General features: G+C 37.6%; 2 protein-coding genes across 3 annotated transcripts in view; one reads left to right on the top strand and one right to left on the bottom strand.

The window, feature by feature from the left end:
- LOC145768743 (uncharacterized) overlaps window positions 1–25,336 on the top strand; it is a 52,048-nt gene that overhangs the window by 24,904 nt on the left and 1,808 nt on the right. For both annotated transcript variants that reach the window (XM_082580324.1, XM_082580326.1), the window contains exons 18-42: window positions 83–283; window positions 849–1,022; window positions 2,015–2,188; window positions 2,856–3,056; window positions 4,327–4,500; window positions 4,748–4,921; window positions 9,735–9,908; window positions 10,093–10,293; window positions 10,648–10,821; window positions 11,280–11,453; window positions 11,591–11,764; window positions 12,212–12,385; window positions 14,197–14,370; window positions 14,677–14,850; window positions 16,238–16,411; window positions 17,059–17,232; window positions 17,795–17,968; window positions 18,279–18,452; window positions 18,809–18,982; window positions 19,528–19,701; window positions 19,941–20,114; window positions 22,206–22,379; window positions 22,871–23,041; window positions 23,440–23,702; window positions 24,043–24,487. In XM_082580324.1, the coding sequence (XP_082436450.1) occupies window positions 83–283; window positions 849–1,022; window positions 2,015–2,188; window positions 2,856–3,056; window positions 4,327–4,500; window positions 4,748–4,921; window positions 9,735–9,908; window positions 10,093–10,293; window positions 10,648–10,821; window positions 11,280–11,453; window positions 11,591–11,764; window positions 12,212–12,385; window positions 14,197–14,370; window positions 14,677–14,850; window positions 16,238–16,411; window positions 17,059–17,232; window positions 17,795–17,968; window positions 18,279–18,452; window positions 18,809–18,982; window positions 19,528–19,701; window positions 19,941–20,114; window positions 22,206–22,379; window positions 22,871–23,041; window positions 23,440–23,702; window positions 24,043–24,487 (4,788 nt within the window). The remainder of the gene's footprint in view (window positions 1–82; window positions 284–848; window positions 1,023–2,014; window positions 2,189–2,855; window positions 3,057–4,326; window positions 4,501–4,747; window positions 4,922–9,734; window positions 9,909–10,092; window positions 10,294–10,647; window positions 10,822–11,279; window positions 11,454–11,590; window positions 11,765–12,211; window positions 12,386–14,196; window positions 14,371–14,676; window positions 14,851–16,237; window positions 16,412–17,058; window positions 17,233–17,794; window positions 17,969–18,278; window positions 18,453–18,808; window positions 18,983–19,527; window positions 19,702–19,940; window positions 20,115–22,205; window positions 22,380–22,870; window positions 23,042–23,439; window positions 23,703–24,042; window positions 24,488–25,336) is intronic.
- On the bottom strand, window positions 5,366–7,205 carry LOC145769693 (uncharacterized). The gene is made up of 3 exons (XM_082581369.1): window positions 6,880–7,205; window positions 6,378–6,731; window positions 5,366–5,384 (listed from the first exon to the last, which is right to left on the bottom strand). Exons 1-3 carry the CDS (start codon window positions 7,131–7,133, stop codon window positions 5,366–5,368), a joined length of 627 nt encoding a protein of 208 aa, XP_082437495.1. The 5' UTR covers window positions 7,134–7,205.

The raw sequence follows: 25,336 nt of genomic DNA on the forward strand, positions 1-25,336 counted from the left end.
TTTATTTGCAGTAATGGTTGTTACAGCTTGCACTTACAGATTAACAACCTACAACCCTTTTACCAAAAATCATTGTTTTTAGGAGATAAAAATCAAACGGATTGAAAAAATTATGCAAGACTTGAAAGTAAAAGCAATCGCCGCTCAGGCTCCCACGGCGACTGTGGCATCCATGGAAGAACTGGAAGAAGAGCTGCACAATGCCAAGAAGTTCGATGTTTCTTATGACGAGACAAAAGAGTTTTATGACGTATTATCGAGGCTAAAATCAAACATAAACCGGGTAATATTCTACGTCAGCGATTTTATGTAACATAAAAGAAAATGCTAAAATTGCTACGCATTTGGCACATATGTAGTAAACAGAAAAGGTGACCTGGTGGTATGGGAAACTATGGGGCGGCTTTTAGCACGACTAACAAACTAGCCCAAGATCTAGAGCGTCAGAGTTGCCGTTGCAGCATCAACCCGAAAACGCTTGAGCTTTCAATCAAGGAAGATTACGAAACCCCAGTTGGCGACCACCTGTATAGCGAGACCAGACTGTTATTACGACCAGTTTAGCGGGTACTAAATATTATTCGAAGGTAATACATGCCATTGTGTTTCAATAACGCAACAACTCGGTACCTAGACCGCAACCACGAAATAGTTGGCTCGAAGATGATAATTTATGACAACAGTTGATCCAAAGCTGCAAATTTAACTTATCAAAGCGATTGCTTGTGTTCAACCATTCATACAAAGAGCCCACACGCACACACCTGGTTCTACTGTAATAATATATCTAGTTCACACAACACTTTGCTATCATCAACAAAGCTTTAAACATGTTGGTCTGCTTCCAGGTGATGGAAGATTTGGAAACGATCACTGACGAAACGGCGAAAGGAACTATACTGCCATCTAGCGCACTTAAATTAGAAGACCACATCAGCCTGTGTGCCACCTTGGCCATACCACAAGATAAACTCAAGGCTTCTTACCAAGTTTTGGAATTAACAAAGAAAAGAATAAATTCAGTAAGTTTTTTTTTGTTTGTCGTATCCAGGCTTACACCTGGAGGTTAAAGATTTAGATTAAGTGGACGGGAAGGCAAGGAAGCCAATCTTCGTGTCCACCTTCAGGCATGCCTTTAAGTGTCCTGCCAAAGACACAGCCGCATGCTCTTGAGCGGTGTCGAACCGGCGCCCTTTCGATTACCGTTCCAGAGTTCTCACCACTCAGCTATGCAGCCGACGTAAGTTAATAAATCTAGTAAGTTAATAAATTCATTAAGTTACTAAATCTAGTAAGTTAATAAATCTAATAAGTTGATCAATCTAGTAGGCTTTATAAGTTAATAAATGTAATAAGTTAGGCTAATAAACCTAGTATATAAGTTAATAAATTCTAAAATTTAATAAATTTTATAAGTACATAAATTTTGTAGGTTGATAAATTCAGCAAGTTAACAAATTAAATGAGCTAATTGTGTTGTTTTGAATCAAACTCAAGATTAACTGCACAAGCGGATTGGTTGTTTGTTCTTCAAATTAAACAGCACGAGGTATGAAGTCGATGTATTGACAGCCGATTTAAGGCAGCAAATCTTTTCACTGTGTCAACCTTGGAAGCAAAACATGATTCGGTGGTTCAAAGCCTCTACGATGCGTTTGGATTATTCTGTTGCTTGACGCAAAAATACATTTTGAATCACAAGATTTTCAAAACTAATTTTTTTATAAGTTCAAAGGAAGCAAACCATGTGAATTCAATGAGGCAAAGTTGCAATGAAAGTTGATTTAGTTACTTTTATGCTGATAACTGTTAAACTACCAAAATCCATGAAGGACTTTCGTATTATGTAGAATGTAGATTAATGACCTCTCAGTCGTTGCACAAAAATCAGCAATTTTGTTGTAGGGTGAGAAATTTATTGTTCATTATGTGAATACGACATGACGATTACAATCACGTGACCCTGTGATGACTGGGAAACTACACACGTGACATCTTTTCACACGGTTCACAGGTTGAGAAGATAATTGAAGCTTCTGCCGAAGCCAAGGAACTGTCCGCCAGTGAAGATACTCTCAACAACTTGAAGCAACAACTCATGGTTGGAGAGGAATTAAACATTCCTGCAGAAACACTCAAAGAGCCTTATGCAGTAGCAGTTGGACTGGAACTAAAATTAAAAGAACAGGTATTTTCAGGAAGAAAACATTGGTCGTTTTCTTCATAGTTTCTCTTGCACTTTTTCTCAAGCCTTTAATACGAAAGAATATATCACCGATGATTCATTTGTGATGTATAGCTTACAGTACTATTTCTTCTTCGTTTTTTTTTTGTCGTGTGACCCTTTGGGGCCGAGCGTCTATCTCTCGGCCCCAGAGGGTCACATGATTAAAAAGAGAAAAAAGAAATACGATTGTCTATACCAGTGGTTGGATGTACCAAAAATTTATAATCTACTGATTAAGTAAATCAACCGATTAGCTTAATCAATTGACTCATTCATTCCTAGTGTACCAACTGTAATTAGCTTAAAAGATCCGCTGTTAGTGCTCCCAATTCGAATTCAACTACAGTGGCAGCTAATACATATAAATTCTTATCAATGGGTGTGGACTGCAGAGTGCAGATGCTCATTTTATAAAGTACAAGCTTTCGTCAGAAGTCAAAAAACAGTAATTGTTTTATCAATTCGTCTTCATTGGTTGCTGAATGACACAATATTACGGTTCCCTTCAATAACTCTGTTTCATTTTCACGGGAACAAAACAATTGAAAATTTTCTTCTTTCTAAAGCAATCGAATGAAACCAGCTTTATTATTGGAAGGACGCAAAGTACAATGACCGATATTTGCAGGCTGAAAAACGAGAGAAAACAGAAAAAATGTTGCAAGAATTGAAAACCGCGACAGAACATGCTCAAAAACCCATGGCGACGGTCGAAGACATGAAGTTGCTTGAGGAAGTCCGACAGAGGGCAACAGAGTTTGGAATTTCTCGCAGTCAATTAAAAGAGTCTAGCCATGCATTGCAAGAATTAAAACATAAAATAAAAGCAGTAAGTTCAAATAGATTTCATTTTCTGCTTTGAATGATAATTAAATTTTGTGGGATAAGCTGCAAATGAAACCTATCCACCGTAAGGCACTGTCCTCAACCCCCACCTTTGCAAAGTTTTCAAAGAGGGTGCATAATCTCTGATGAATGACATCTTTCCGCCATGCAGGCATGAAGGTGAAATGTTACTTTAACAAAGATATGTAAGATGGCTTGTTTAATAAACGCAGCAACAGTTTACCAGCTTCATTTATAATAATAAAAAAATGATTTCACTAAACTGTTATTAGACTGACATGATACTGACGATGCTATAACAGTTTAGCTGTTGCAGTTTTTTCTAAATAACTTTGGAAAGATTGGTGACGAAATTTATTGGGATATCAAACGTTAAACATTCAAATAAATGTTGAATAGTTCTATTTTGAGATTTCAGATTGCTTCCAGAACTACAGAAAACTTCTTCAATATAAATATAAGCTACTACTTGCAACAGCTACTTTAAAATTGGCTGTAACTTCCACTTCTATAATCTATTCAATATCGGCTAGAACTCTACAATCGTCTTCAACATACTTTTCATGACAACTTCTATTCCTCATAATACCCAACTCTACATAAAAATTGTGCTCAAATCACGCTGCTATTTACAAAAAGTTTGTTTTGACCAAAAGCTTCCAGAAACTATGGTAGTATTACATCACAAAAACTCATTCTTCTGGTCAACATAAGTTGTTTTTTTTTACAAAAAAAAAAAACATGTCAAAGACGTTTATAGAATCACACGAACCCAAAATCTTCTAAAAGCAAATTTTGCACTACAAATTGCGTAATTAAAGGTCACTACGGCGCAACGGACAAGGCGTTGGTTTTTCAACAATGCAAACCTGGTTCGACTCCCTGCCTATGCTGGTTGTTGACGAACACCGCTCACCTCTACCTAGGGAGTAATAAATCGGGTGGGCATAATTGCTGCAGGAAAGGTGGCTGAGAGAAAGGATCAGGCCACTCCACTCTCCTAGTGCCGATGGCTTAGTACAATGAGAACCTTATTTTCTCATACCCGAAGCTTGAATCAAGTATGTAACCACCTTTGCTTTACTTTGTATAGGACACTAACACCTCACACGAATTGCACAATTAAAATAGCATACTTTTTCAAAAACATAAAATGATTTATCCAGTCAACTGCTTCGAGCAGTCAGTTTGCTTGGGTTAAGTTCTCAGTAGCTGAAAGGTTTTATGTAACAAAAATGGTTTACCTTTCTTAGGTTCTAGAAAACTTGGATCGCTATTCAGAGGACGTGACGTCACCGGACGCTACGTTTGTGTCGATGGAGAAACTAGAAAAGGAAATTGAACGGGCGGAAACTCTGAAGATTCCATCGGATCAATGGAACGATGCTCAGGTCACTTTGGAGGGGATGAACCTTCGGGTTGCTGAGGTAAAGATTATTGAGATACAGCCTTGTCACCAAAAGAAACAACTTAGTTGCGACACCGCTCAAAAGAAAATTTTTCTGAAAATATACGCTGGCGATGTTAATCAAACAATGAAATACACTAAAGTTGCTAAATCAAAAATGAAAAAACATAAATATAGAATAAGTTCCCGACATCCAACCATTTGATCAATAAAAGCGTACTTGTGACGTCAGTTTGCTTATTTTAATCGTATTTATATTTATCCAGTTTATGAAGGAGCTTGAAAAACGGGCCAACGATGTTGCGGATCCATTGTCTTCATCAGCTGCAATGGAAAGCCTCCAGGATCAGTTGGATGAAGGTAGGCGTCTGCAACTACCGAAGAGTCAGCTGAAAGAAGCTTACAGCGCTCTGGATAAAATCAAAGCAAGGATGGAAGTGGTGAGTTTCTTATTATGTTGTTGAAAAGCAATTTATTGAAAACAAAGACAATAAAATCTGGTTTCAAATAAAATTAAAAAAAAGTTATTTCTGGTCAACTTCAACTACTAACAGATAACTCATTATTTTCTTTAACCTTCGTACGACAGTCTTTTTTCTAGAAACCCGAGAGACCTGAAACTTCCTGACATCTCTACATTTCTGTGTTAGATTATGCAGACTAAATGTCAGCAAAAAATCTTTACACGTTACCGAGATTTAGGGTCGAGTTGTTTTTACACCCTTAACAGGCGGTATGGGTACAATTGTACCCTTGCACATTGTGTATCTAAATAATGCCAGTATACATAACACAAAGACAATTTTTTGAATGTTGAATGAAACAGAGTACAGAAATGATTTATTTGACACAGAAATATGAAAGAAAACTTAGTCGAGATGGGTTTAGTCAGTGTCACAAGTAGGGGAAGGGAAGGTAATTTGATACGGAAGGTAATTTGATACACCCCCCCTACAGAAATGTACAAAAAATATTGGTCAAAAATATTGTCATTAGGTGGAAGATCTGTGAAAATAATGCCTACAAAAATTGCACCATGCAGCTAACTCGTGCTTTTATGGCATAAAATTGTGAAAGTGTGTTTTTTGAGTATTTTCGTAAAAATTTTAACTCATGATTATCTTCGTCTGGAAAATTAAAGAAAAGTTTCTGAAAGATGAAACCAAACTCATTTGACAGTTCATTAATAAGGCTTCAAGGGCATGTCACGTTTTTTCTGCAATGTGCATCCAAGCATACAAAAATCAGTATTTTATAACTTTTTTTGAAAAAAGGTAAATTGATACATGTGGAGAAGGTAAATTGATACAGTATATTAAATTCTTTTTTGTGACTGTAACAAATGTTGACATTGATCTACTTGATTTAAATAAGTTATTCTTTATTAACAAGACCTGCTACTTTGGGAAACAACTATTATATAAGCTTTCGTAGGCCTACACGCTATCTGCTGTCAAAAAATGAGAAAAGTGCAAAGCACCCCCCTTGAATAAGAACTCCAGCCAATGATCCTTCCCATGACCATCCCGCTGCAGAAGCTTCGCCGCACACATGGGCCTCAACAGTCATCTTTGCACCCAAGCACGCCAACCACATATTAAATTTTCATTTATTGCTTTGCTGTCAAAGGGGATTTCTGTATTAGTTTTACTGAATCAAATTACCTTTCGGGTGTATCAATTTACCTTCCGTGGAAGGTAAATTGATACATTTGAGTGACGTTTTTAAAATTTTAATTAAAAAAAAGTAACAAAAATAAAAAAGTGAAAATGTTTTTAAAAAGTGTGTAAGGGATCAGACTTTCATTTCAGCTTAAAATCAATAGTTTGTGTCAGATAATTTTCAGTTAACAGGCAAAAATGTTAAAAGTGTATCAAATTACCTTCCCTTCCCCTAATACACTTTGTTTTTGTTATGGAGTGTTCGTCGCACACAGGCTGAACGCAAGCCACGCAGCCTTTCCTGGTTTTGCGTCGTTTTCGTTTCTGATCTCTGCAGACATAGCAACTGCCAACAATCGGTGTAGCTCCTCGATTTCCATGGGGTTCTTTGGGGTTAGCTTCTGCCCCTTCTGGCGGTGTCGCAATGGGCCGTCCTAGAACCATTTCCACTGCAGCTCGAAGGAAGCGGTTTCTCATCATCATGCGGTTGGTAGTGCGAGCTTCCACTGAAGGCATACATAGCTGTTTCGCAAGATCTTTCAGGAACTTTCTCCGTTGGTCCTTTTTCCTAAACACTGGCTTGTGTTCCCTGTAGATGATAAACGACGCTAAGCCAGTGACGTCGATCATGTTATAGAAAAACGCCAAAGGCCAACGCAGTGTCCGTCGTTTTACTGTGGATTCACCCAGCATTTTGTCCATTGTGTCCACCCCCCCCTTTGGTTTTATTATAGTACGTGATGATCTCTGGTTTGCTTGATTGTGTTGCTTCGACTTCTCCGGTCATGTGCATGGATGATAGAAGCACAACTGATCTGTTTTTCTTTGGCACATATGAACAGACTGTTGCATCTCGATGGTAGGCGAAATTGGTCGAGTGAAGTGCTCTTTCCTTGCCAGGTTGCATGTTGCTTGGCAAAAACCTCTTGTTTTTTCTGACTGTTCCAACTAAAGTCATGTCCCAGGTGTTCAATACTTTAGCTAGCTGCATACCTGTGAAGAAATTATCGGTGGTGACATTTCTTCCAGAGCCTTTATACAAACAGACCAGGTCCAAAACTGTTCGCTCACCAACATTTGTTTGTCGGGGACCAACTATTGGTTTTCCAGTATAAAGCTGACCATGCAGCGGGTAGGCGTTTGATGCATCACAAGCCCAGAAAACCTTGATACCATATTTAGCTGGTTTAGATGGTATATACTGTGTGAATTTGGTATGTCCTCGAAATGGAAACAATTGTTCATCTATCGTGATACATTCATGTGGCTTGTAGGCTCTCTCCAAATTTTTATTCAGCATTAGCCACAGATCTCGTATTGGTGCAGCTTTATCTGTTTGCACACGCTCTGCACGTGTATTATCGTTGTCTAATCTGATAAATCTGAGCATCAACTTGAAGCGGTCACGAGATATAGCTGCACGTATAAGAGGCAAAGCATCTACTTTCCACATATCTTCCAGATTCTCTTTGTTATTCCTGTGTACACCAGCAGCAATAAGGATGCCAATAAATGCACTGAGCTCAACTTCAGTAAAGGGCTCGAATGTTCTTAGTGGTGGCCGTTCAGAAGCATTACGAAATCTTTCTGCGAGATTATTGTTGAAAGCTTCATAAACTCTTCTAGCCTTTCGATTTGTTTCTCTTAGTATGATGTCACACATCTCTGGACTCATGATGGATTTGAACAGCTCTTTTTCTGTAAATAGATTGCTGGTTGCTGCAGGCCCACCTCTTTGTCGTAGGATGTTACGAGATCTTGTTTGGGAAGTTGGCAGCGGATCTCTATGCCATTCGGTTTCATCCTTAGCAATCCAAATGCTATGAACATGTTGAGACATGGCAGGGACATCTTCAACACTCTCGTCTGAGTCGTATTCTTCTTCCTGTTCTACCACCATTTCTTCTTCAATGTCGGACGCTTCTTCAATGCCATCATCTGCTTCTGGTATGTAGTTTTCATCGTCAGATGCAACATATGCGCCTTCCTCATATTCAGAATCAGATTCTTCAATCATACGCCTTATTTCATCGGCCGTATATCTGAAAGGCAGGAAAAAAGTAAATAAATGTGTATAATGTTTCTTTGTGAAATACCGGTACTACAAAAGTAGGCTATAAGCTGGACACAAAATGATACTGACCTCAATCGTCGTGTTCTTCGATTATCGTAAATGCTAGATTCAGCATCACCATCACTCATGATTTCTTCACCAACCTTCCAAAACTTATAGCCTACAGTACAACCAATTTTCAATCTACAGTTTACACCTAACCAATTCCGGCAGAAAACTTACCAATTCCTACTAGTCCTACTCAAATATAATCAAAAACTCTAATACTGCACGTGCCTTGTCTTATCTAAGGCAAGAGACGAAGGGAGAGGAAACGAAGTGGAACGACTGGGATGACGATAGCTGATCGCAGGGGCAGAAAGGATGATAAAAATAAAAGGGGAATGGAGAGAGAACTGATGCAGCAACACGTGCTATACTTCCCTAGAGCACAGTATTTAAACGCTCTGACCGATAAATACGGCATACCGTACAAAAAATATAACTAACTTGGAAATTTCAATGGAAAATGTACGTGGGTACAATTGTACCCATGCCGCCTGTTAGCGGTGTAAAAATATGCAGTCTGACAAAGGTTAAAATTTGCAATTTTTCCTTACTTTTTTTCTTTATAATGTAGTATTCAATTTTTATCTTGTGCAGTATCCATTTTTCTGGTTATCAAGCATTAACCTTTAACTGTAAATAAAAGATATTTAAACCTCGAAAAATTTCATCTCATTCCAAAGATCAAACAACAAATCCCACTTGGATTGATCGTTTTTTAAGAGCTGGGAGCTCGAGACAAACAAAGATTTGATGTTTGTTTGGTCGGCGTTGGCGCTGCAGAAGCTGTATGCAGACCCATCCCAGGCTTGATATAATCATGGGTGTATTGCAATAATATTGGTCTGATGCAAACAAATAGCCTAGTAATAACTAATAACAATACCCGCTTGGAAATGTACCATAAATGAAATGTAGTCTATTAACTCCCACGGAGGCTACAAACAAACTCGTTTTATGATTAACCAGCAGTTTTTAACCTTTCCAACATTTCTCTGTTAGCTCAGTAATTAAGTGCCCGACTCAAGATTCAGTAGTAGGCTACTTAGTGGATGTAATGCCCTGCGCCAGTAGTTTAGAGCCACTATGCGAAAACTGCCGGAAGTAACCTATTAAAGGCTTTGTCAGTCCGAAGACAAACATTGAAAACCAACCAAATCGGTTTAGGGTTGCTTTGGCTTAGGGTTGCTTTGGCTTAGGGTTGCTTTGTGGTGTTGCGGAGCATCAATAAATATATATACTACAACATTGTTATTGTTGCTAGTTGAAGTCGACGGGGAGAGGTCGGAGAAAGAGTGAATTGCAAACATTGCGTTATAGAAATTGGAGCAATGTATTGTTATTTTACAGTAGATCGCCCAAAGATTACAACAAGTTACATCACAGACATATTGTGGTCCAATTGAATTATGTAATTCTAGTGTCAACATGATCTGACTAGTCGAGTATACTGTAACTAAACTTTTGTTGAAGCTGAAAGATTTAGAAGAAGTTACTATGGAGGCCAAGCATTTGGAAGCATCAGAGTACAGTCTCCACAAACTGCAAGAGAAGTTGGGATTGGGCAAGAGCTTGGGATTGACTCAGGGACAAATGCAGCATTCAAACAAAACAATGAAAGAACTGGAAGAAAGGCTTGAAAAGGAGGTATGGTGATGATTACGAATATACAACATGGCATTGCAGTAATTTTAAAAGTAGGCCTACTAATCAACCATAAAAACAACGCAACATATACTAAGCTTAATTGGTGTGTTTAACCTGTCATCCACAGAAAGCAAATATTTAGTCATATTTTCTTGTTGCCCAATATTGTGCTTTGATATTTCAGGCGGAAAGACTCAATCAAAGTGGACAATTGCTGGAGGAGCTGAAGGTTTTGACATCAGAAGCCAAACTTCCAACAGCCAACTTGCCAACTATGCAGAAGCTAGAATTCATGTTAAACAAAGCCGGCAAACTTTCAATTGCAAAAGAGGAATTGGAAGAATCCAGGAATGCACTGAACACCTTAAAAGATCGAGTGGAAACAGTAAGCATTGTTCCCTCAGCCTCAATGGTGCATGTTCATCATCAGCACTTTATTTCATCTTCAGCTACCTGGAGCGTGATCTGTCGCTTTGGGTTGTTAAGGTTGATAAATTCATTATTATTGTCGTTTATTATATTATGATGTTTAGTAGCCATCACAAGTTCTATAATTTCAGAACTTTCAGTCGTAACTTTTACATCACTCAACTATATTTTTGACCTGCCAAAATGTAGATCAGTAAATACCGAGCGCTCCATCCAAAGTTAAATGTAGTTCCAATTTTCATCAATGAATTAATTATTTTCTAGCACGTTACTCTTATTACTGGTGAAGGCATTTATATTTGATCTTCAGGTTACGAAAGATTTAAAATCTCTCACAGAAGAAGCCGCAAGACCGGATGCCACGACCGAATCAATGGAGAAACTAGCACAACAATTAGAGTTGGCAGAAAGTTTAAAAATTCCTCCAAGACAATTAAAAAAAGCATATGAAGGTTTAGAAGAAATTAAAGACAAGGTTGATTCTGTGAGTTATCGTGTTAAAGTTAAATAACACAATTTGTGTTCGTGTTTTTCTTATTGTGTGAAGCTTTTTGATTTTATGACACTTTTGATTTTTTTAGTTTAGTAAGTAAATCGACAAATGACAGCAAATTTTAACTGTGAGGGATAACGTAGACGCTGATGTCTCAATGTTAATCGAACAGGTTTGTAAACTTGCAACTTATTAACAAATTCTTTGCCGATGTAAAAGCAGCATCTTAAGTGTCTTATTCAAATATAAACATTTGAATCAATGAATTCTATTTGAATAATATTCTGAAGAAGCCATGTTTACGTTAGAAAAAGCTTTATCAATGAACTATCCGAGTTTCCAAATCTGACTGATTTTACTTCGCCTATGAATGTTTATTATTCTTGCAACTTCAATGACCTAGATTCAAACAAAATGATACTTTGTTGATGATAAAACATTAATTAAAGATGGCAAAAGAGCTGAACACAGAGGCGGGCAGAGCAAAAGATCCCAACGCCACTATGGTTACCATGGAAACGCTACAAGACAAACTGAACGCGGCGGAACAGATGAAACTCCCAAAGATTCAACTCCAAGAATCTCAAGACGCGCTGGAACAATTGAAGAGCAGAATGGATGAGGTAAACGCTGTGCAACTTGTTCTTTATTGAATGTAGTTAGCATCCAGTCATTACAGCACTAATTGACTCAGAAAATAGAAAATTATTTCATTTTCAAAAATGTTTGTTTGTTTCAAATTAAGTTGTTTCCCATCAAGGTGATCAAAGACTTAAGTGACGTCACAAACGAATCGAGCGGTGATTCCGCAACTTTCGCATCGATTGACAGGCTCCAGGAACAACTGATACGAGCTGAGAATTTAAAAATCCCAAAGAACCAATTAGAAGGATCTTATAGATCATTAGAGGAGTTGAAGGAGCGAGTGGAAAAAGTGAGAATAATAATATCAATATTCCATCTAATATAAGTAATTGCATTTGGTTGCTATTGTGTCACACTTTAGAGCAACTTATGACAAGCCATGCCAGGTAAGCTTATGTAGTCATCATATTATCTTTCTACTAATTGTTTGTTATTTACCATGCCACACTGTCTGAAGGTCAACAACAAAATTTGACATGCTTATGCAGTATGCACTTCAAAACTTTGAGTTACGGTAAATTACCTTGATAATATTTTTGTTATTTTTATCATTCTATCATGTGTTGTTACTTATTGGAGACAACAAAAACTTCTTAAATCAAGTAGACATTTTGTCTGAAAGAAAAAGTATAATTATCCTGTATGTGTCAATTGTTACAACGATTGATGCTCTGTTCTTAGGACACACCGAGTCAACTTTGATCTTTGTTTGAAGAGTTGTGTTGGTTTGTTTCAGTTTGTTGGTGACCTGGGTAAGACCACCGACGAAGCGAATGCTTCGAGCGCCACTATGACGTGTGCAGAGAGGTTGAAAGAACAACTTGTTCAGGCGGAAAAGCTCAAAGTTCCAACTGAACAGCTGGAAGCGTCCTACAACGCGCTGGAACAATTGAAAGAACGGAGTGACAAAGTATATTATTAACTTCCAAGACAGCGACTTTATCTGTTTGAGACCTTTACCAAATCGGGTACGGATCTGACCATATCTTTTCCAGATCTGGGCCAGATAAAGTGGCTGTTTGGGTTGTAACCTCAATATCATTATTTTTGTCTCTCCTTTGCATGAGCTTTGCTGATAATTTAATAGAAAATTATTTACTTGATCGAGTTGATATATTTGTTTCCTCAAAAAAGTTGAACTGGCAGTCAAAACGATGCTTCTACATTAATCCATCACCTTCCAACCCCTTTGAACACATGTGAAGCGAACAGGGCCTCTGAGAGAAATTATTACTAGGGGTACGAAGAGTCATTTCGGGCCCCCCTCTCACTTCGCACCCCCTTTGTCTTGGGAAAAACGTGTGATGTTTGCTTGGGAATATTGCACAACATACAACATTTTACTGCAGAATTGGATATCTGTGCGCAATCATTGTATCAGGCTGCAATAAAACTATTATTTTGTGTTTTGTGTTGTGCATATCATGTAATCTGTCCCTCGTCAATTTGTGTATCCTGCATTGAATTCGTGTGTCAGTTGTTGATGGCGCTGTTGAAAGGTGTCGCTTCTACAGCTTTAATGTAAAATTTTCAAATTCATTTCTCTTAGATGTAGCCTATATTTATTTTTGATGAGGACACTAGGCTATGTGGGGTCGAAAACGTTGGATTTAGTAGCTTTTTTTCTTTTTTTGTGTATTTAATAAAAAATGTTAACTCAGTTAACGTTACTGAGTGTTATGCGTACGGTATCTGTTACAACAGGTCAAGCTCTCTACCAAGGCTCAAAAATAACATCTTGTTGAAGCATAATCAAGTTAATCATCTGACCAATAACCTTTCTTCATTAATTTTGCATTCACCACATGCCTAGCAGAGGTGAACGAAATCACTTTTTTTTTACTCCGGCTGCGCTCCTGCTTCGAAAGTATTCACTCCGGCTCCTGCTCCGAAATTCATTTTGGAGTGAAATAAGTGTAAAACTACCGTTTTCAAATAGTTTTTAAAAAACACAAAAGCCGAAATATACCCGGGCTTTTAAAGAAAAAACTTAGCGGTTTAAAGCATTAAATCACCACATTTGGCCCCTAATTTGCGCGCAATGCATTCATTAACCTTTCCGGGCCCTTTTTCTACATTACGCCCCCCCCTCAGGACTAAAGAATAACAACTTTTATGCTTGAATTTAGTCGTTTAGAATAATTTTAACTAAACAATTTTGCGCAATAAACTATAAAATCACAATTTCGGGCCCCCCAACAATCACGGTCCTGGGCCCTCAAGGGTACGCCGTACCCTCCGTACCCTCCTCTCATAGGCTTTGGAAGCAAATGCGATATCATTTTTTAGCATTGTTTCAGCATAAATGTAAGCCTGATATCGTTAAGGAGTGTGATGTTTATGTTACCCTGCCTTGTTGATCTTGGCAACTTATCATTGATGCATGAGCATTGAGCAAGTCATCACAGTTTTGATTGGAGAATTAGTTGAGGTGATGACATCACCTTATCGTAAGCCAGTTGGTCAAAAAAGTTTTTAAGTTTGGTGAAAATAAATCTTCAAGCGTTGATTCACATTTTTCAACATGGAAGAAACCTGCTGTACAAACTAATTGCAAATGAATGTTAAGAAATCTTGTAAGTTTGTTACTGTGAACCAACGAGGATAAATAACTTGATCATTTCGTCTGTTTTACATGATGACCTCACGTTGTTTCTGCATAACGTTTAAGCCTAAGCCAAACCAAATTACAAATGGTAATTAACAACTAATCTTGATTAGGTGATGAAAGAGTTGATTGCCACAACTACCGGCGTTCAAGATCCTGGAGCTACGATGGATTCGATGCTAAGATTGGAAGAAAGTCTTGTACTTGCAAAAAATTTTCAAATATCAGACGAGAAGTTGCAAGAATCTCGTAATGCGCTGGAAGTTTTGAAAAACCGGGTGGACAAGGTTGGTGCCTTTGCGGGAAAAAATATTCTTGCGTTGTGGCCATGAAGTTGGTTTCGTTGTAAAAGCTTTAAGTTCTAGACATTGTTTTAAATAAAGTAGCCTAATTCAAAATGTTTATATTTAATATCTAACTTTTAAAAGGAACAGAGTACGACTCGACAACCAGCACTTTTTGTGGAAACAGTGTTTCCTTCCAATTCATTGAAATTATGCAAAGCTGCCGGTGTGCAGATGCAATCTTGTATCTCGCTTCACTGTGATAGATTCACAAAGAAACTTATGCAACTCGTTTCAATCAATTATCAGGTGATGAGGGATGTTGGAGCATGCACGGAAGATACTAGGAATGCCAATGCAACAATGGAGGATATGGAGAAACTAAAGACTCAATTGGAGTTAGCTGAAAGCTTGAAGATTCCTCCAGAGAATTTAAAAGAATCCTACAATGGTCTTGAACAGATGAAGATTCGTGTCGACACGGTAAAGCAGCTTTAATATTGAGTCTTTGCCGTGTGCATCATCGCCGATGCGGCCTTTGATAAACTATAGTATGAGCTCATAAATGCTATCAGAGTTCCCAGTGTCGTGCAGCGTCCCAAAGTGTTCTTGGTTGGCTAATGGATTTGTTTTGTTGACAATTTGATAAGCATGTTGTTTGCTGTCCGGCACATGCCAATAAATTTAACGACTAGGGAGAAATGTTTGTATTCCTCATGGATGGTGTTGTATGTGCGAGGAATTCAAGTTGTATTTGATTTATGTTGTTAATTTGATGTTGGGTACCTGAAAATATACTATATTTTAGGCTGACAGAAAAATCATAATTGGCCGTCTTTTAGTTCACAGTTTTTCCCAAACTTTAAGTAGCGGCTTTCATCCTGGGTTATCTTAAATACTTTCGTGAATGCATGTTTGATCAATTGGTCTTATATATATTATAAGATCAATTTATATTATCAATTCGTCGTATCCAGGCTTATATCCGGTGGTTGAAGATTTAGATTAAGTGGACGGGAAGGCAAGGAAGCCAATCTTCATGATTGGCTTCTTGGCATATTATCAATTATTATCACCGAACATAAGCCTGGGTACTACAAAAAACTGCAAGGCAATTTTTGACAAGCACTCATCTACAGCTGTCAAAATTGGTAATCTTTATGTATATTTTTTAGTTTGAAAGGATTAATCTGTAAACGCAATAGGCTACCAGGAAAAAAAAACAATTCTTCACAAAAGTTTGGTTTGTTGTTTATTCATTCCATGTGCTAGACATTATTGTTTACGAATTGAGTGTTAAGTTTATTGATGATAGTTGGGTATTAAAATAAAAATCTACATGCTTTGTAGTAACTTTGTGTAGACTGTAGTATTTTCTTATAAATTATTTGTGTTTTGTTTTAGGATTTCGGTTTGTGAAACATCCAATCGTCAGCAGTTTTGGTCTAATGTTTTATGTTATTTTGAGCATAAACTTAGCTTGGCAAATTGTTTGTATCTGTGTCCATAAGCTTCAATCACAAGATTGAAAGAAAACATTTTATTACAAAATATGAGCGGTTGTTCAAATGCTATGATGTCTCTGAGGGGATTGCCAGAACCGTTATTGCATTGGGGGGTTGTCAACGTACGTCATGTTTTGAGTCGTAATGTAGGTTGAAGTGCAGCAGGAAAATGTTGTCATATGTGAGAGAGAAAAAAGTTTTGTTTTATTTCTTGCGAGATGAATCATGTAGCACCTTAGCAATCTACAGTAGATACCACAACAGACAGGAAGCAGCGTCAGCGCCTGCGATCCTTTTCACTATTTGACTTGTGATTGTTACTGGTAGATGTCATCAGTTTCTCACAGTGACGGCATAATGTTAAGATAATCAAAGACTTGAACAATGGCGCGCAAGAAGCGATGGATCCCTCAGCTACAATGGTTAGTTTGGGAAGTCTGCAGGAGAAGATCGCGATGGCAGAACTCTTTAAGCTTCCCAAGAATGAATTGAAAGAATCTCAAAACGCGGTGGAACATCTCACAAGCAGAATCGACATTGTAAGATCCGGATTTGTGTTTATAATTTATTTATGATTTGTGGAATTATCGTTCATTCAAGCAAAACATAATAACTGGTAGATGCGTTCTGAAGAGGCGCGATCGTGGACCTCGCTTTAATAGCATCTGGAATGAAAGCCAAACGCTACCGTTCAAGATGAGGCCTGAAAAGGATTGTCATATTGGCAGTTAATGCTAAATTTGAGCGTTTGGCGTTAAAACCGCCAGTTTGGCAATCCTTTTCAGGCCTCATCTTGGACAGCAGCGTTTGGTTTCCAGTCCAGATGCTATTAAAGCAAAGTCCACTGCTGGGTGTTCCACATTCAATTATATTAGTTTGCTTTACAGTTGCATCGTTCAGTGAGCATAGCTTAAAGTGTAGTCTACGCATGTTAACGTTTAGCTGTTAACGTTTACTCTGATAACATTGTATTAAATAAAATAATATTAATTTTCAAAAAGCGAATTTTATGAAGTGCAACATGCAAACTGCATAACAAGATACAAGAACAAATGAATAAAGTAAAGTTTCATTTAGATAGTTTAGTTTGAAAAAATTAATCGAAACGAACAGCGATAAAATTAGGTGGAAAAAACGAACAAAAGCAGGTTTAGATGTGCTTCGTTAATTTATATGAAATTTTCAGGTGATAAAAGATTTGAATGACGCGGCTCTTGATTCAAAAGATCAATCATCCACCTTTGTATCAATGGAGACATTGCAAGAAAAATTAGAATTGGCGGAAAATCTTCAAATTCCTCCCGAACAATTGAAAGAATCTTACAATTCCCTTGAAGAAATTAAAGAAAGAGTCAATGTGGTGAATGGACTTGTCATTTTGTAAAATTACAAGTGCATTTTTTTTTACAGACTGTTGAAAGTAGCCTATCCTTGAATTTTAAACTCTGATAACCTTTGAAGCAGGTCTAGTTCTTTGACTTCGTTTTCTTGTTACAAACGTTACCTTTGCACCTTATTAGGGCAGCCTACGTTAATTCTTTAAATAAACATTTTGTTTCGCAAATTGTGAAAGTCACCTGGAATTGTCTATTTTGATAGCCTTTGCAGCAAGTGTGTATAGTTTTGACATTATTTTCTTATAAAATTTAAAAAGTTAATTTTGTGCCTTATTTGTATACATTAGCTTTATAAATGAACCTCTCCCTTCATCAGTGCAGTGATAACGAGGCTTTACGTTCGATGCCTCGTCATCATTGCGCTGATGAGACCAAGAATGCAGAACATAATTGTACCTGCAGTTAATGCACTTACACCTAACTACTTTCTTTGGCAATAAACTTTCATGAAAAAAAACTGAAACAATGATAGAAATGCAATCAAATATAAAGTAGGTTGTTTCAATCGTTTGTTCAACTTCACAGTTCATTGGAGATCTTAACTCAACGACGTCTGCTGCTACAGAATCTATGGCGACAGTGGATTGTGCAGAAAGGTTGGAAGAACAACTTCTCCGAGCGGAAAATCTCAAAATTCCTGCGGAACAACTAAAAATTTCTTACAATGCGCTGGAGAAGCTGAAAGGAAGAGCTGATCAGGTGATAAATAAATTTTTAGTTTTCATCGTTTGATCCTGGTGATTGAATAAACATTTTTAATTTTTGCTTCTTTCTGGACAGTGAATGATGCTACCATTAGGTTGCTTTATTTCGCAAAATGAAGGACAAATACTTCTCATCAATGGCCTACGTATTGATTATAAAATGCTCAAATAACTTTTTCGATTGTTAAAAGATTTTGTCAAGAAATTATCAATAAAACTGACCTCGATTGCAGCAGTGCCATCTCGGAGTGGTAGATAGCTTTGCTTTCCTACATATCTGCATTGCACCAATAATATTATTGAAGGTAATGAGAGACCTTGCTGACACCACAAACAACGCCATGATGCCGACAGCCACCCTCCTTTCCCTGGGACAACTGGAAGAAAAGATTTTCAACGCAAAAACTTTGGGAATCACTGAAGAAAACTTGAAAGATTCTTGCGACGCTCTGGAAGTCTTACGTGACCGTGTTAATACCGTGAGTTTGTTTGAAAGTTTCGGAATACACGATGTAAAAGTGTTAAAGTTGTTTCATGGTGTAATTCCAAACGTTTGTTTATGTCAGTCATTTCTAGCCAATGAAACAGCTTCATGGCTTGTGCTTGTAACCGAGCAAAGTGTCGAAGAGATTTCCACAGAACAATGGTTCAATTGTTCAATCGATTATTACATTTTCATCAGTTGCCCGATAATTATTTATACGCAGTGCTTTGTCCTGAGCTACTATTGTGCCATACGAAGCTACCACGACCATGAGTAATGTTCTGGCGAGATTTCTCTGCCCAATGAGGATAAAGTTTGAGCAATCATCTTACATTGAATATTTCGGTTTAGATTTCAATCGATCTTAACAAGGCAACGATCGAATCGAATGATCCCGGAGCGACTGCTCTCTCCATGGAGATGCTAGAAGAGAAACTCCTGATGGCTAAAAGTCTAGAGTTACCTCCGGAACAATTAAAAGAATCTTATGATGTCTTGGAGAAGTTGAGATCTAAAATGGACGGGGTAGGTTCATAAGCCATACACTGTACTCTAACAGATTGTGTTTATATTAGCTTCACTTTCATGATTTCATTCGATTTTGAATTTTTCTCTTAAAATGCCAATGTTGAGTGATGAAAGTCCTGGGACGTCTTTCCAGACACGAGAACATGCTTGAGGTGGACGCGAAGATAGACTTAACCACCAAGCATAAGCCTAAATAAAAAAAAATTCTAACCATTTTGTCAATGATCGGAACCAGATGAGGAATTTAACTTGTTTGATAAAAAATTATATCTTTAGTTTGTTTCGTTTGCTCATTTGTATCCGGTGTATGAAGATTCAGATCAAGTGAAAAGTATTCTCACATCTCCAAGTATAAATATTGTGCCTGGCACATTTTCTACCAAAATAAATCATGTTCTTATAATATCAAGAATATATGAAACTTCAGTGAAAAGAATCATCGAAAAAATGACAATATTAATCACACCAAGTTAAAATAACTTGTATGACCAAAGCTGACAATCTAAGCAATTGAACATGATTAACTACCTTCATCCGCGCAGGTGAGCAAGCATTTGACAGCGCTGATTGACGAGACAAGCACTTCGGTTGCGATTGTTCCGTGCATGGAGAGGCTCGAAGAAAGTCTTCTGCTAGCAGAAAGTCTTCATCTTCCTGCAGAGCGAATCAGAGATGCCAGGACATCTTTGGAGAAGATGAGAGAACGTGTTGACGAGGTAAGTTTGATATATTTTAACAATCACACCTGTGTCGTTACGGTAATGTTTAATCACGGCCCAACCAAAACATGCACTAAACGAAAATAATGTAAGTAATAATTATTAGTCAGCCTACCATAGACTATTGGATCACGTGTGCTATTTTGTCAAATCGTATTTGATAAATGATTGACGTTGGCGGTCATGCAGACAATAAAAATTGAAGTACGCTATTAAAGATTGCGCGTTTCTTCCAGGTGAAAAGAGATCTTGCAACCACATCACTTGGAGCCTTCGATGATACTGCAACAGTTCTCACCATGGACTTGCTGGAAGAAAAGATTATGTTGGCTCAAAGTTTCCAGTTACCGGAAGAAGAACTGAAGGAATCGATGAATGCGCTTGAGAGGATGAAGAGCCGTGTCGCTACGGTTTGCAGTGTTGCTTACATTAGGGAGTGGGATAAAAAATATGCGACTTTGACATTTTAATTTATACTTTGTGTTGAATTTTCTAACTTTTTTAATGATTCCCCTGTGTAAGTCAATCGAGAACATGGAAGCCTTTTACCCATATCCCAGCTCCACTTAAGTTTTGAACCATTGACATCTACAACTATTCAGAAGGTTGCTTCTTTTGACTAAGAAGTAAACTAACCTTGTCTGCCTTAAGATAAAACTAAATTATTTTTTTTTGTCTCCCGATTACACGAATAATGCAACAGGTGTCGTGTATACTAGAGATGCAGCAAACCCAAATTTTTTATCCGCACACCGCACCGCAACTGACTCATCTATCTGCGCACCGCACCGCACACCGCAATTTATCTGGAACTTTGACACTGCACCGCACCGCAAATTACAAAATTTAAAAAAAGTATTTTAATGCGTTAATTTTTAGAAAGTCAATTGTAGCAAAAAGCACCCATGGCATATAAGTTGCGCGAAAAAAAAAAAAAAAAAAAAAAAAAAAAAAAAAAAAAACACATATAACTGGGAACATACCAGTACAGTTGTGCACTAATTGGCTATCAGATCATATTCTCTTATCAGCAATGCATCTAAGTTCTAAAACATTATACAAACTAAGACAAATAGAATGTTCCTGGATCCAGTATCAGGACTTTTGAACACTTTTTGTAAGCAATAATGCAATTTTAATGTCAGTGGCTATATGAACTACACACACAAGAGTAAAACTTATAGCCTGAACTAAATGGGCTAACTGTTATAGTAACTAATGCGGCAGTTGCGCTAGGCCTATAGCCTGGTAACTGGGAGCTGAGCTTATCAGCTAGGGCAGGCTATTAACCGAAAACATTCGTTCAGCTTCCCTGACAAGCCAGCCCCAAAACCCTTTCAACTGCAAGCAAAATTTGCAGGGCAACACTAAAAGGCGGAAATGCGGAACGCGGAAATAAGCCGGGCATGAAATGGCGTATTGTCTGCAGAAGTAGCGATTCAATGCCGAAGTAGAAAACGCGGAAATACGATCTTAGCGTCCATATTGTTTAACATAGCGATAACTTCATCATGAAAGAATGAAATGTTGCAACATGGAAAAAGCGGAAATGCGATTTTTAACAACAACTCACCACCGAACCTACTTTTATGTTGAAATATCATTGAAAGATATTGTTTAGAAGCAATTGTGAGGTCATTAAATATTTTGACTGTTTTAATTGCACAGTTATTGGAGTAAATTTCGAAAATTGAAAGGAATTTATTTGAATAGGAAAAAGGCGGAAATGCGATTTTTAACAACAACTCACCACCGAACCTACTTTTATGTTGAAATATCATTGAAAGATATTGTTTAGAAGCAATTGTGAGGTCATTAAATACTTTGACTGTTTTAATTCCACAGTTATTGGAGTAAATTTCGAAATTTAATGGAATTTATTGAAATGGGAAAAAGGCGGAAATGCGATTTTTAGCCACAACTCAATACCGAACATTTTCTTATGCTGAAATATCATTGAAAGATAATATTTAGAAGCAATTGTGAAATCATGAAATACTATGACTGTTTTAAATTCTAAAGTTATTTCGGCTTATTTCCGCGATTCCGCATTTCCGCCTTTTGGTGTTGACCAAATTTGCATAGCTTTCCAGTTTAGGATTTCCAAAGGAAAAAAACCTGATCCGTGTTTCCAATTTAAATTTGAAGTTTCATAACTGATTTTCTTGAAAAGTTGAAAGTTTACGTTTACAAAAGTTTAATTTCTTGAAAGTTTACGTTTACGAAAGTTTAATTTCTTGAAAGATTACGCGGCAAGCGGCACGGCGCGGCTTTGTCATTTCAACCTTCCACGCGACGCGGCGCGGCACGCGGGGAAAAAGTCAAAAGGGACCGCTTGCGCGGCGCGGCTTGCATCACTAGTGTATACACCCTGTCTTTACAATTATGCTTAGTTAGCCTACTTGCATTGTTTACAGGGCCTTCGAGTTATGCAATTAGTTTTCAAAGCAACATATTTACAACCACAGCAAAGAAATAGGACTTATGGAACTTACGTCTAGGTCACGAAAGAAATTCAAGACTTTGCCGATTTGACGATAACTTCCGAAGCCAACTTTGCCAGTCTCAGCGCCTTGGAGGCAAAAATCAATATGGCGGAAAGCCTCCACATTCCAACCGATCAGCTCACAAAGGCGTACGAGGCTATGCAGAATCTAAATAAGCTACTTGAAGAGGTTGGCAGTTCAAAGTTCTGTAGATTGCTTCAGGAATACATCTGATCGATTGCATTGACAATATGATATAAGAGTTAAATAACAGGATTCATTCTACTGCTGCAAACTAAGCTAAGCTATTACAAGATGTGTAAGGTAATAATCTGCCAGTAGAACCGTATCCTGTTGTTTCACTAAATGCTTGACGAACAGCCTGATTCAGTATATATTGCGATAAGAGTATTGTATTAACTATATGATTTATTTAAATATTTTTCACTGGGCTGTTTAAGTTTGCTTTACAAATTTTAAAAGTTCCAAATATAACATAACGTTCTTTTGGTTGCTTTGTTGTTACTGTTGAGAAATATGCTTCAAATTAGACAACGTAGGTATAGCCTAGTTAGCCTAGTTACAGTCATTCTGATTAATGTTCGTTGATCTTTTCTTCAACAACAACTTATGCATTTCAATGGTTTTTCATGTTTGATCGTTTCTTCTTTTGATTCCAGACTAAAAGTGAGTTGAACATTCGCACTGACGAAGCCAAAGACCAAATGACTCTGACAAGCATGTTGAGATTGGAAGAACAAATTTTATTAGCAGAGAAGTTGGAGATTCCGCAAGATGAATTGGAAGAGTCAAAAAGAGTTTTCGCATCACTGTCTGATCGACGTGACGAGGTGGCTGTGATGTCATAGAAGATTGTTTTTTTAAGATAGCTATGGACGTCTAATTGCTAGTATAGACGTCTACAAGCAAATTGCTAATTGTGATCAATTTCTGTTTGGAAGTGAGAAAGAGTCTTGGGGACTTAATCCAAACAGTTCGCTCGTAGCCACTTTGAACTAATGACGCATTCTCGATTGATCTCTCAAATTTGCTGCCGCCGGGAAACCTATTTAATTATTTGGACTTATTATTGTGTGCCAATGCTTGAAGAGTTATTTCTGTTAGACGGTTTGTTTTTTGCTTGATAGATCAAACGTCATTCAATGAAAGGTTTTCCTTCATTGTTCACTAGAAAGGGCGTGATAATTATTGTTAGAATCAGTGTGGTAAAAGGTTTATTTTATTCCAGATCAATGTTCTAAAAGAATCTCTTCAGATCGCGACAGACAATCGCGATTTGGATGAACTCACTGAGAGTTTGGAGCGCGCGAGCTCAATGTCCTACCTTACTACATGGGATCCCGAAGATAAAGAATTGTTCGAATTGTTGAAAGATGGGAAAGCGCTTGAGAAAACTCTTCTTGCAGAAACAAAAAACTCTCCCGAGGAGATCGCCCTACGAAACAAGCTCAGAGAGGAATTGATGCTAGCATTGAAGAATAATATAGACAGGTTAGCTCCGTTTTTTACTAATCTTTTTCCAGCAAGCAAATCATTTAATTTTTTTGTATTTACGTAATGTTTTTAGACGTTACATTAAAGTGAAAAATGACTGAATTGCTGACTGGTAGTCTGATCGTAGATGACCGACCCGAAAAGGACAGGAAAATATTGGCAACGTTTTTGCGAGATGCCGGCCGAACTGCCTAGTGAGATTCTAAAAGACGCTTAGATAGTTTTGACGTAAAGTCCTTTTGCTTTGATTTCGTTTCGTTTGAATCGCTGTGCGTTTTACATTTTCAATGAATTGTCAACAAAACCTGAAACATGGAAATTTAACATTTTTCTTCAGAAAACCTTTTTGCAAAGTGCTGACAGAATTTCGACAATCACTCGGTTCGAAAGCAATCCAGTCAGACAAGGAGCTCGTAATTGAAGCGAAGAAGGTTTACACTGTTAAGTGCAAGAGTTACCTTCAAGCAACTCTAACGTCTGCTATCAAGCAGAGAAAATCAGACAAACTGCACGAAGCTCTAGCTGAAGTAAACAAAGCTCTCCAAGTTGGCGATATTCGGTATCCGGATATCGAGACCACAGTTCCTTTAAAACTTGCGATGCAGAAAGCAAAGGATTTGATCAATGTTTTGGCGGAGATGGAGAAGATGAAACAAGCTGTGATGTCACTGAAGCAGCCAACCATATCGGAGATAAGAAGTTATCAACAACCCCCTCCAGTGATAAGGAACGTGATGGAAGCCACGTTCTTGCTGCTCGGTGAAGATAGGAAAAAAGTCAAAGTAAGTCGGCCACGAATTTTGTGATATTCTCCTATATCACTAGGCTCGACCGCAAAGGCAATCCGACTGTTGTCGAATATAAATGGAAATAGTTTATTTAATTGGAGCGAAATTACAATGATACTTGACGTTTTTGTCAACAGTCTCCCAAACCACAATTCCGAGCGAACAGAACAGGAACAGTGACAAGAGAAGTCGTTTTCTGAAATAACATAAAAGCACAAATCACGCATTTGCCTAAAACTACAAGGCAATAATGATTAATGTGAGTTTTTACATTGCTACATCCATCGTGAATATACGTCGACCTTTAGCGCTTTACAGACAGATAGTGTGAATAACAATACATTAAATCAGCAATAAATTTCACATAATTAAAATGTCCATACCAATTTTTGCCAAGTAAGCCGGTGAATTTCGGCAACAGCTACAGTCTGAAACTCTTTACACAGGGTTCCAATGCGGTTACAATTCAGCTATAACAAATGAAAATAATGCGTTACGATACGTAGATAATGCGCAATAAAACTGTGTCATTAAGTAAGCTCTTTTACAAGTGAACATAGCGCGCACAAAACTGATAGTGATAGATATGTTTAGCTTAGATACGTCAGACGATTAACACATGGCAAAGGCTAAATTTACAAATTAGCAATCAATTTGTTCTCACATGAAGCAATCTCTTTAAAGCTGCTTGTCCGAATTCTACAAATCTCGACTTACTAAATAAGTCCGAACTGGCTGACAAAACAACCCAAGTTCACAGATGAACAGAACTTTTGCCCAACGTTGGCTACAAACTGTCTGATAACATTTCAGGCACAAGTGGGCTTATTTAAGATAAATTTT

Source organism: Aplidium turbinatum, chromosome 4 (assembly GCF_918807975.1).
Source record: "Aplidium turbinatum chromosome 4, kaAplTurb1.1, whole genome shotgun sequence".
NCBI classification, from domain to species: Eukaryota; Metazoa; Chordata; class Ascidiacea; order Aplousobranchia; family Polyclinidae; genus Aplidium; species Aplidium turbinatum.

What these genes read in the sequence shown, in the direction of transcription:
- LOC145769693 (XM_082581369.1), bottom strand. Translation starts at nt 7,133, where the DNA reads ATGCAGCTAGCTAAAGTATTGAACACCTGGGACATGACTTTAGTTGGA. An exon ending in AGCAAACCAGAGATCATCAC is followed by an intron (nt 6,732 to 6,879) that starts GTACTATAATAA and finishes TATCATCTACAG; the next exon opens with GGAACACAAGCCAGTGTTTA.